At 43.5% G+C, this 12,186-nt stretch overlaps 1 protein-coding gene across 1 annotated transcript in view; it reads right to left on the reverse strand.

Moving 5' to 3' along the window:
• LAMB1 (laminin, beta 1) overlaps positions 1-12,186 on the reverse strand; it is a 92,602-nt gene that overhangs the window by 31,886 nt on the left and 48,530 nt on the right. Inside the window, exons 21-23 of the mRNA XM_006859275.1 lie at positions 10,566-10,790; positions 9,385-9,599; positions 8,626-8,722 (exon numbers count right to left, since the gene is read on the reverse strand). Coding sequence (XP_006859337.1) covers positions 8,626-8,722; positions 9,385-9,599; positions 10,566-10,790 — 537 coding nt within the window. The remainder of the gene's footprint in view (positions 1-8,625; positions 8,723-9,384; positions 9,600-10,565; positions 10,791-12,186) is intronic.

Consider the following 12,186-nt stretch of genomic DNA (forward strand, 5'->3'; position numbering starts at 1 on the left):
TCCTTCTCCAGCAACTGGTCCCTCCTGACACTATGTCCAAAGTATGAGAGACAAAGTTTGGCCATCATGGCTTCCTGGGGGCACTCTGGCTGCACTTCTTATGTTGTTGTTGTTGTTGTTGTTATGTGTCGTGGAGACATTTCTTATACAGGGTCACTATAAGTCGGGACTGACTTGACAGTACATAACATCTTTATGAAAAGGAGTTCTGAGGGTGCAGTGGGTTAAGCATCAGGCTGCTATCTGCAAGGCTGGTGGTTCAAACCCAGCAGCTGCTCCTTGGGAGAAAGATGAAGCTATCTACCACTGTAAAGATTTAGTCTCAGAAACCTTAAGGAGTAGTTCTACTTTGTCCCACAGGGTCACCATAAGAGGCACCTGACTCAATGGCAGTGAGTTTTTTGGTTTTGGAACTTCATGGAAGCAGATGGCCACCAACTTTACGGTTAGTATTTTAGACCCTGTGCCACCAGAACTCCTGTTGTTGCTGTTAAGTGTCAATGAGTTGACTCCAACGCATATTGACCCTTTGGCACAATAGAACAAAACACTACCTGGTCCAGTGCCATCCTCCCAATCGTTGATATGCTTGAGCCCACTGCTGCTGCCACTGTGCCAATCCATCTCATTGGGGGTCCTCCTCTTTTTTCGTGAGCTCTCCACTTTACCTCCTGATAACATGCCCAGAGTTTGAGAGATGAAGTCTCACATCCTGGCATCTAGGGAGCATTATGGATGTACTTTTTCCAACATAGATTTGTTTGTTCTTCTGGTCTAGTTTTCAGATACACGTAGTTTTTCTGTATTCTTTTTATCTTTCCCTTTTCTCCTCCAGATCACTCATTAAATAAAGTTCACAGTCAATGGCGTGGAATTCAAGGTTTTTCACAATATGGTCCCCACCACCTTCTGAAATGAAATCCCGCAGGACTCTCCAACTTGCCTTTCCACGTCCATTAGTCGCTTACCTAGGACAGAGGTTTCCTCTGTACAGACCAGCTGTCACAAGAACCCACCGGCCTCTCACCTACGCTCCACATTTCCAATCTGCCCTGGTTTAAAGAAACTGGCCTTTCCCAAGAGCCTGAGGTCCTACATGGAAACTTTGCCCTCTCTTTGCTTTCTATGAATCAACAAAACAAATTCCTCAAGTTGACCCTTTGACTCCTGAGGGGCACAATGCAGAGCTCCGCTGAAGTTTTCTCCAGCATTTTAGTCAGTGGATGGATGAGATTCTCTCTTCAAACCAACACAGTGGTGGGCTTGTTCAAACTTGGCACGAGTGGCCAAGAGCTCCAACCCGGGTGGACAATAGCAACATTCAACAATTTGTAAGTTTGAGGCTCAGCTCATTTATCTTTTATATAACTACATTTTTCTTCTCATAAGGAGACTTTGTAGCTGTGTCTTAAGACTTTCTATAAGCATATTGTTAACTAGGTGGTGCCCTCCAACAAACCATTCCAACTGAAATAAAGATTTGAAATTGAAGAAATATTTGGCAATTAATTACATATTTAGAGAAGAGTTCACATTCTCTTCTCTATTGTTGTGTGGTGTGCCATTGAGTCCATGCTGACTCATGGCAATACTATGAGAAGAACAGCCCCAAAGGGTTTCCTAGGCTGTAGTCGGATAGAAGCACACTCCCTCATCTTTCTCCCACTGAGCCTCATGGGTTCCAAACACTGACCTTTAAGTAAGCAGTTGAGCACCTGTCATTGGGCCTCTAGGCCTCTCTCTTCTCATACTGCAGTTCCATCTGATTGGGATGGCACCTTTTCTTACCCCTGCTCATCTCTTGCCAGTTCCCTCCAAGTCTCATCCTCTCATGTCCATTTGTGATTACATTTCTAAAGAAGAATTCATGGCTGAACTCCTTTTGTTTCTGCCTTTACCATCACCATACAGTACGGGTCCTGTTCCCAGTCATCCTGGATGCATGTTAACTCGAATCAATCTACATGCTCTCTGGGTGCTTTGTAGGTGAGCCTTCTCCACAGGGTGCCCAAAATCAGCACTACAAGACATTCAGAATTTTTATGATATTTAGTGTCCTGGGTCCTGACCACCAAAAACCTCACTGTGATGATGCAGAATGTTTTCTTCCAGCCCATTTCCAAATGCTCCCACCTCAGCCCAGCCAGTATAGGCACACAGAGAAAAGGTGTAGTGTTAACAGCCCAGAAGGAAAAAAAAATTCATAACTTTGAATTGGCAATGCAATAGGTGAGCTCTGCTGCCCTAGATTTTAACACCCTGGAGAAAGATCCCCATAAAAAAGCCCGTAGATGGGGGATAGAGAGATGACAGGGCTTAGGAGGAAAGCGAGGGAAAGAGAAAGGAACACCTCAGATCTGGAACTGGACAAGAGCTCTGGGGGTACTTTCAGTTATTTTTTTAAGAGACGTTTATGCCTTCAAAGGGTTTGAAATGGACTTTTTATTTGCTGGGTGGGGATTGAATGGCTTAAAAATGCAGATTATAATGACATTGTTGTTGTTAAGTGCTATCGAGTGGGTTCCAACTCATAATGACCCTGCACAGAGTTTCTGAGAAGCAGCTGGTGAGTCTGAAATGTCAACCTAGTGGTTCAAACTGACCCTGTGGTCCACTGATTATCCTACAGCGTCATATGAATATGAAAAGATCTAAAAGAGACTAAGCTTGTTTTTGGCAAAGAAGGGCAAGTATTTATTAACAGAAATTAATAGACGCAATAGAGGTTGGTAGCAGGTGTTTTGATAAAGTCATTTAATTGTACAGAGCCAACAGTCAAATCAGAATGTCAGATGCCATTTCCCCCTAAACACATGTGGTTACGTCAAGCACATCCATACTTACTCTTTCTATGCTATGGATTAAATCCTATTACAACTAAAATGAGCACATTTTGTTCCCTTCTATCAAATTTTCTGCCTCACTAACTTCAGGCAATAATAAGACTACATTAAAAAAAAAAAAAAAAAAAAAAAGCATATCTTGAATGTGCTTTTTTAAAATTAAAAAAAATTTTTTAAACTACGCAAATATGAGAGAACTTTAAAAAGTTTACAGAAAGATGTCATAATCTTTTAATCCCATTTTTCCCATGAATTTTATGAAGCCCCTCATAGTGGACTGCAAGTCCACCAGCCACCCCTGGAGAAAGATAAGGCTTTCTGCTAACTCGGAGATTTTAAAAGCCTTTGAAACCCTATACAGGGTTGCTAAGAGTTGGAATGGACTCAACTGCACTTCACAATAGCAGATATGTATGCAAATATGCAAATGCCCACGTAAAAAGGGGACTTGAAAGATTCATCTCAGCCTAAGCAGGGAGGGAGTCTGTTGGGTGGAAGGCTTTGTTCTCATGCTTGCCTGGAACCACTCAGCCTGGCTCTAGGCCCTTTGCTCTTTACTACAGGAGTTCTTCATGAGTCCACAGCTCTGCAGTCCTCAGGCCACTAACATCCAGCTAGTACAATGTGGAAACCTACAGCCTGATCATTTTTAGTAACTTTATTAATTCCGTCATTAACTAAAGCTCTATGATTAATCTAAACTTAGAAAGAAATACCTAAGGGAAGACAAAAGAAGTGGTATTACACACATTCTGTTTGTATGCAAATCATAAAGTTTCTTTAGCAGGATACTCGGTTTTTGTTTTGCATTGCTTGTTTGTCTTTCAGGACTGCCAGTTTCTTATGCAAGAAAGGGTGACCTTTCTTCCGGATGAAATGAACAAAGAAGCTGTTTGAACATTGATGCTCTGGATCTCACTCTTTACAGTGTCTAAAACAGGATCTAACTTTTGACCCACATTAGTTGACAGTGTTCTTTTAAGCCATCATCCCCCTAACAAATTTAGAACTGAAAGTTTAAAGAAAAGATAAAAGGGTAAGGGGTAAAGTTCCGAGTACTAAATGAACAATCCTCTGATTGAGATGCCTGTGGCTAGCAGGCTTTTCATGCTAAGAAAGTTAAGATGGAGCAAAAGGTCAGAAAACTTTGGCAGCCAAAGCTCACTGCCAATGACACATGCTGATTGGGAGTAAGATGATAGAACCAGTATCTAGAGAAAAATCAAGCCCTTTGGTTTGAAAGATTATAACAGAATTGTACTGTACAATCAAAAGAATGAGGATTTTAACAGAATTGTACTGTACTTAAACTTTTGGAGAAACCAGATTGTTAAGAAGGGCTATGATTTCAGGAGACATCTTGGAGCATCTGGTCCAGTGAAGGTCAGGTCCTTCCAATGGAAGTGGTAACTGAGTACTGAGAAAGTCAACCCATTAAGAGCCAACATTTGGACTGGAGAGTGATGAATGACAAAGTATTTGTTTATTGAAACAACACACATCATCTTCTCCATGAAACCGGCCTTAATCTAATCTAAAATGCTGGTACAAATCCTCCTAGTAATATAGGGCATAAAAGAGACCCCAACTTCAAAGATATAAATATTATACAGACTCTTTACTAACTCTTAAACAAGAGTAAACAGAAAGACAAAGACAACCACAGATACTATAATGAGTTTCCAAAGTTCTGGCTCCACATGGTACCAGCATCTTACATTAGATTAAGGTCTTCATATGGAGAAGATGATGTTTCATGGAGAAGATGATGCGTGCTGTTTTATAGGACACAGAGAAAATAGGATTTTCCTCTTATAACCAGGCCTGATGGCTCAGCGTCACATAAACACGCCAGGTCTATGGAAAGCAGGGAGAAGACTGTCGCAGATAGGAAAGCTTACAGTCTCTGGGGCTCTTAGGGTATAACACTACAAGCAGGGGATTATTAAGGGGTATATCCAGAAAGCTTTCTACCACAGCTGGCTGATGACAGTGACCCCCTAAACCTACTTTAAAATACACCATTTCTAATTCTGGCAGTTTCCTGTGAGAGATGCATGAGGTACTTAAGGTCTTGTAGGCTGGTGGACCCGACTCCACCGCACTTAACAACAGGCTGGTGTCATTCACAGGCAAAAAGTCTTCAGATTTCATGCTCTACAGAACTGGTTAAGAATCAATTTAAAAAAGAAATTACATGCAATGTGTTCTGTTTTTTTCCATTGTGGGAAGTTTTCCTGCAGCTAAAGAACAGAAAAGTTTCGACATTGAAGGAACATACAGTATCTAGACTTCTGACCTTCTATAGGGGATACTGAAATGAATTGCTACCTTAAGACCTGTATTATTTCTTCTACAGCAGTTTTCCAAAACTGACTGAGATGACTGATTGAGAAGACCATCTATCTGGGAAGAAGTACAGCCAGAATGCTCCTTACAAGTGACGAGGGTGAGATTTAGTCTCTTGTACTTCCTACAATTTGTCAGGAAGGACCAGTGCCCGGAGAAAGACATCATGCTTGGTAAAATGGAGGGTCAGAGAAAAAGAGAAAGCTCCCCAATGAGATGGACTGACACAGTGGCAAAAGCAAAGGGTTCAAACACAGTAACAACTGTGAGGTTGGTGAAGGACCAGATGCAGGACTCGTTCTGTGATCATAAGATCACTATGAATCTGAACCAACGGAACAGGACCTAACAACTAACAAGAACACAGCAATTTTATCTCCCCCTGCTCCCTGGTGTGGCGCTGTAGGAGAAACACTGGACTGCTAACTGCAAGGCTGACAGTGCAAGCCCACCAGCTGCTCAAGCCCTTATGAGTCACAACCGACTCCATAGCATTCACTAACAACAACCCTCACAAAAAAGGTCTTATTTCATTTCAAGTCCAAAAACCTGTTTCTACCAAGTAGATTCTGACTCACAGTGACTCTGTAAGAGAGAGTAGAACCACAGGGTTTCCAAGGCTACCAATCTTTATGAAAGTAGATTGCCACATCTTTGTACTGTAGAACTGCTAAGGGGTTCAAACAGCTGACCTTTTTGTTAGCAGACAAGTGCTTAAACACTGTTCTACCAAGACAACTTTATAATCCAATTGTTGTTGTTAAGTGCTGTCAAGTCAGTTCTGACTCATAATGACCATGTATAAGGTTTCCAAGAAGCAGGTGGTGGGTCTAAATTACCAAACTTGCAGTTAGCAGTACAGTGCTTATCCTACAGAGCCACACCAAGACTCCAATTTTGCTCCATGGGAGAAAGATGAGGCTTTCTACTCCCGTAAAGATTTACACTCTCAGAAACCCTGTACAGGGTTGCTATGGGTCGGAACCGACTCAATGTCACTTAACAACAACAACAAGTAACAGTGTGTCAGTTCCAACCCATAGTTTCCCAAGAAGCAGCTGCTGAACTTGAACTGTCGACCTTGAAGTTGAAACCGACTTTGCAGTCCAGCATTAACCCACAGTGCCACACCAGGACTCCAAGACTCCAATAGTGATTGATAATTTCAGATGTGCATCAAAGAAAATGTATAAAAGAGCAAATAAGAAATCACAGAAAATATTTAACCATGACTATGAATAGCAAAAAAGAGGAAGATCCCCCACGAGATGGACTGATACAGTGGCCGCAGCAATGCTGTTACATTTGAGCCCAGTGTTTCATTCTGTTGTGCATAGGGTCGGTATGAATTGGAACAAATTTGACAGTACGTAACAAACAAGTAAACTAAAACCCACGGCACATAACAACAACGTGTATATATATACACAGAGATATATATAGGCTATTTCTACTCCAGTTTTCTCTTTTCTTTCCTACCATGCTTTAATGTTGTTGTTAAGTACCATGGAGTTGGTTCCGACTCATAGTGACCCTGCACACGGTTTCCGAGGCTGTAAATCTTTACAGGAGCAGAATTCTACCTCATCTTTCTCCCGCAGAACTGCTGGTAGTTTCGAACTGCAGACTTTGATGTTGGCAGCCCGACTCGTAACCACTACGCTATCAGCGCTCCTATGCTTTTATATATATCTATATATGTACACACACACACACACATATACATAGAAGCATAAGGAGCTCTGGTAGCGTAGTGGTTACAAATCGGGCTGCAAACCGCAAGGTCAGCAGTTCGAAACTACCAGCTGTTCCGCGGGAGAAAGATGAGGCTTTCTGCTCCCGTAAAGATTTACAGCCTCGGAAACCCTGTACAGGGTCGCTATGAGTCGGAACTGACTCCACGGCACACAACAACAACAACAATACATATAAGCATAGTAGGAAAGAAAAGAGAAAACTGGAGTAGAAATAGCCTATTAAATTTTTTTCACAAATGACTCTACTTTATTATTTGAAAAGTAATTAAAAAGAAAAAAATGTAATAGCACAAAGATGAAAGCAATCATTATGATTCACATGATTTCAGCAAGTTTTTTTTTTTTTGCTAAGAAAATGTCACGTGTTCCCTCATGGTCCTAGTTTTATCATAAACCTAAGTGGGAACCTGTGTTTTCTTCACATTTAGCCACCCGAGAGGAGCCCGTACCTCATATTCGCCTTGTTGAGCATGCAGCGCCTCTGCCAACCTCACCCTCCAATGCTCACTGAGGGACTCTAGTGCACACACCAAAAGGGTGTTTCCCACCAGCAAGGAACCAAATGATGAGAGGGTAAAACCACCTACCCCTGCATGTGCCTGCAAGGAAGCTGCCCACACAAAAAAATCAATTTGCAGAAATATAACGGGGCTTCTTGAAAAAAATGAATGAAAATAGAATAGACTTTTTCCATAAACTTTTTCAAGATCCCCCATACATGGTTAACATGACCTTATTTTGGCTAAAAGCACTGAAACACAAACAAGCAAAATAACATTGCATGTGTATTCCTGTGTATCTGTGCATGTGTGCACAGACAAGTATTAACCCTAAGCTGGTCGAGTAAGCATACCAGATTCAAATTTGTTGGGTTTGGGGTTTTCTTTTGTCTTTTTACTTAAACATGTTGTGGTTGTCAAGTGCTGTCGAGTCAGTTCCGACTCAGTGACCCTGTATAGGAATTCCAAGGAGCGTCTGGTGGATTTGAACCTCAGGCCTTGTGGTACAAACCAAGTAGGTGTTCCAGTGCTTATCCTACAGCGCCACACCAGGAATCCATTTGGTTGGTTATGTGCCGTGGAGTCAGTTCTGACTCATAGCAACCCTGTACAGGGTTTCCGAGGCTGTAAATCTTAATGGGAGCAGACATCTTTCTCCTGCGGAACAGCTGGTAGTTTCAAAATGCTGACCTTTCAGTTCGCAGCCCGATTCGTAACCACTACGCTACCAGAGCTCCTTGGGACTCCATAGAGCTCTTAATAAATTAGCTTGTACCTCACCACTGTGTTGTTGCTGTTAGGTGCCTATAAGTTGGTACTGACTTAGGGCAGTCTTATGAAAACAGTACAAAACACTGCCCTGTCCTGTGCCAACCTCACAATTGGTGCCACGCTTGATGTCACCATGCCAACCCATCTCATTAGGGGTCTTCCTCTGACCTTCCACTGACCTTCCACTTTACCAAACATGATGTCCTTCTCCAAGGTCCCTCTTGGTAATATGTTCAAAGTATGAGACATGAAGTCTGGCCATCCTGGCTTCTCCCAACACTGATTTGTTTGTTCTTGTGGTGGTCCATGGTACATTTAAAGTTTATAAAAAGCTCTTGCATACATCTGTTCCCTCGCCCTCCGACCAAGGCCTGAGTGGCCGAGATCACCACACTGTCACCTCACCTCGGCACTCCACGTCGGGGTCTCCCCAGAAGAGCTCCTGGCACTCGCTGCAGGTTCGGCCTCCAAACCCGGGCATACACTGGCACTGCCCCGTGAACTGCGGCCAGAAAACAGACCCTGGTCAAGCGGGCTACACGACAGAAGACAGGTTTTTATTTTCTGCCAACTGTCAGTCAGGAGTAGGCCTGCGCCATTGGCTTCCACATCCTGACTAAGAAATCTTAGGTGCTGAGGACAGCATATCCTCCCTGAGCTACTCCTAGTGACTGGGAAGGTCCACAGCACATGGCACATTACTCAAGGGTTCCCTCACTCTTATCCTTACAGGTCACCTGTGACTAGCTGACTGAGGGAGCTCCACATTCTTAGTGTCTGTGAGGCAACAACAGAACCTTTTACAATTCTGGGTTGTGGTTATTTGGCTCCTTCCAAGCTGCATAGCTAAGAAAAAGGTCTGATTCAGAACCAGGTGTTGAAGAGAAGCACCAGGCCCTTGTGTGTTCTGACACGAGTCTACAGCAGTTGGGGTAAAAGGTGGAAATGCCGTGTAGGGTCAGTGAGGGCCTCTGCACATTTATGCAGCTCCAGTTCAGGGAGACAGTGAGGGCCGACTTCACACCAAGCTGTGATCCCCAGTGCAGGACTGCACCCACACGAGAGGATGCCTTTCTCTAACTGGAGCAAAGGCTCTGAGTGCATAGCCATCCCCTGGGCTCTTCAAATGTCCTAACAGCTGCAAGCCCAGCCCCAACCCCTCACCTCGTTACAGGATGGTCCAAAGGAATGGGCAGAATTACAGCTGCATGGGTCACAGCCCTTCCCGCTGGCCAGCTGCCAGGTACTAGGTGCACAGCGGTCACAGTTCTGGCCGATCACATTTGGGAGACACATGCACTGGCCAGTGGTTTTGTCACACTGGCAATCTGAGCCATTGCAGTGATCCTGCACGGTGCCCAGGTAATTGCAGACACATTCTGAAAAAGAGCAATGAGGTCAGATTCACGTAGATTCACGTTCACCAATACACAAGACAGTGAAAATCTCAGTTACAGTCAAACTTCTCAGCTTACCCCTCTCCGGATCTCCACAGTGACAGGAAAAGAGATAGGGAAAGGGATAGCAGAGATATTAAAAACAAAACCAACCCACAACGCTAAAAACATTGATCCTCTTACAATGGACTACACTGAGCTGACACAGATTGCCTAGTGGTACTTTCAAAATACACACACTTAAAAGCTACAAATGAATCATTTTAAACCTTGAAGATTTACATGGAACTATGAAGATGTCAGCAGGAATTCAGATACCTCCTAATTTCAAATTCTTGGCAGGGAGAAGCAGTAAGGAACGTGTGGGGAATAGCAGGTAAAAACCCTTGAAGCTAGTAAGGCTTTGAGGAATCCAGTCCTGCTGGTCCCCAACATTCCAGACATGTTTGTATAAACAAAGATAGGGGCCTGAGGATTTGCAGTAGCCCAGGAGGAAATGCTGGCTAGTCTGTTGATAAGAGAAATCAGGAGTTCTGACAGACCTCAGAGATGTTAACTTTCTTCTCCTTCAGATGGAAAGACTCGACCCCATGAAAGACATGAGAAAACCTAAGGCCCTAAGAAGATCTTTAGAAGCTCTAAGTCCTATTCAATCAGAAAGCTCATGAGTAGAACATAAAATCAATAAACTCTATTTGGAGAGCATTTATCATGGTAACAATGACAAAGTTTCTCCTCTTGGTTGTCTCCCGCAGGCACGGACCCCAGCTTGTGACTTGTCCAGCCAGAAATGATTTAAGAACGGGGAGTGAAGGGAAGCTAGTCTCATTTTTCTTCAGCTGAAGGTGAAATTCTGTCTCTCTGAACATATGTTTTCCCTAACGAGATAACTACATGGAAGGCAGCAGTCCCTGATGCTGAGTGGACGGTGGGCATCACTGGCCTTACTTCTACAGTCCTGCTGAAGGGCGTCTCCATAGTAGCCCAAGCGGCACAGCTGGCAATGCTCCCCTTCCGTGTGGTACAGACACCTGAGACACCTTCCAGTCTCCTTGTCGCAGGCTTGTGGGTCTGTTGAGTCAATATTGTCATTACACTGGCAAGGCTGACAGGACCCGCCAATGTCCGATGGGTTGCCAAAGAATCCTGAGGCACAGTCATCACATCTGGAGCCTGTTGTCCAATAAAACCAAGAACAATGCTGTTAGCTTCTTGACTCAAAGAGTCAACTGACATCCCTCCTGCCTAGAAACAGCCTATTCTGCAGCCACGAGCTCTTTTGCTGCAGGACTTGCGGAGCTGGGATGAACTGATTCTTAGGAGGAGGAGCAGTCTCTAGTGGTGCAGGGAAATACGTGTTCTGTAGTCAGTCGCTAGCACGGCTACTAACCAGCTGCCTCAGAGACCACAGGGGCTCCTGAATAGATCTCAGAGTTTTCTTTTAGCACATGGGACTTGAGGCGAGTAATGATTTGACACTGCAGTTTAACTTGATATTAACATTCCTAGTCCTAGGATGGTACAAACTGAAAAGTCACTGCCCTCTCATAAGCAACCAGAAAAGCGGAGACCTTAGTGATGATCATGAGTTCCTGGGTGTTTCATATGGTTAATGTGCTCTGATGCGAGGAGGTTGGGGGTTCAGGTCCACCCAAAGCTATCTCCGAAGGAAGACCTGGTGATCTACTTCTAAAAAATCAGCCACTGGAAACTCTCCAGAGTACAGTTCTACTTTGGCACACACAGAGTTGCCAGAAGTTAGATTCAAGTCAACAGCAACTGGCTGAAGGGTGTTTAGTGACCCTTTGTCAAAATTCCTGAAATCAGGTGCCAATGCTTACTATATTACATATGTTGTTGTTGTTAAGTGTCGTTGATTCAGTTCCAACACATAGAGACCCTATATAGGGTTTCCAAGGAGTAACTGGTGAGCTTGAACCACCAACCTTGTAGTTCAAACGGCTTTGCAGTCTGGTACATTAACCCACAGCGCCACACCAGGACTCCACAGATGATCATAACTAGTATTTGAAACTCTGGCCTCCAGATGCAATAAAAGGGGGTTTAGTTTCACCACCAGCTAAACTAAACTCATGGAGTGTTAACAAGTAATGTATGTGTAATAGACACAAGAATACAACTAGCTTTGATTGACTCAGCTATCTGGGACTCACTGGGTAATCGTTTTTTTTTGTTCCTTTTGCACACTATTTGGCCACTTCACTGCCTTCAGACACTTCTGCTACAATTTGGATATTACTGTTTTATGTGCCACTGAGTTGATTTAGACTCACAGGGACATAGTGAACTGCCCCATAGGGTTTTTTAGGTTCTATTCTTTATAGAAACACATCACCAGAACATTCTCCTGAGAAGCCGGGTAGCTTTGAATCACCAACCTTTAGGTTAGCGCCAAGTGCATAACCATTTATATCACTTGTTACTGTTAAATGTAGTCAAGTCAGTTCCCACTCATAGAGACCCTGTATAAGGCTTCCAAGGAGTGGCTGGTGGGTTTGAACTGTCAAAATTGAGGCTCAAACTGATCAGCAGTCCAGTGCTTATCCTA

Source organism: Chrysochloris asiatica, unplaced genomic scaffold (genome assembly GCF_000296735.1).
Source record: "Chrysochloris asiatica unplaced genomic scaffold, ChrAsi1.0 scaffold00032, whole genome shotgun sequence".
NCBI classification, from domain to species: Eukaryota; Metazoa; Chordata; class Mammalia; order Afrosoricida; family Chrysochloridae; genus Chrysochloris; species Chrysochloris asiatica.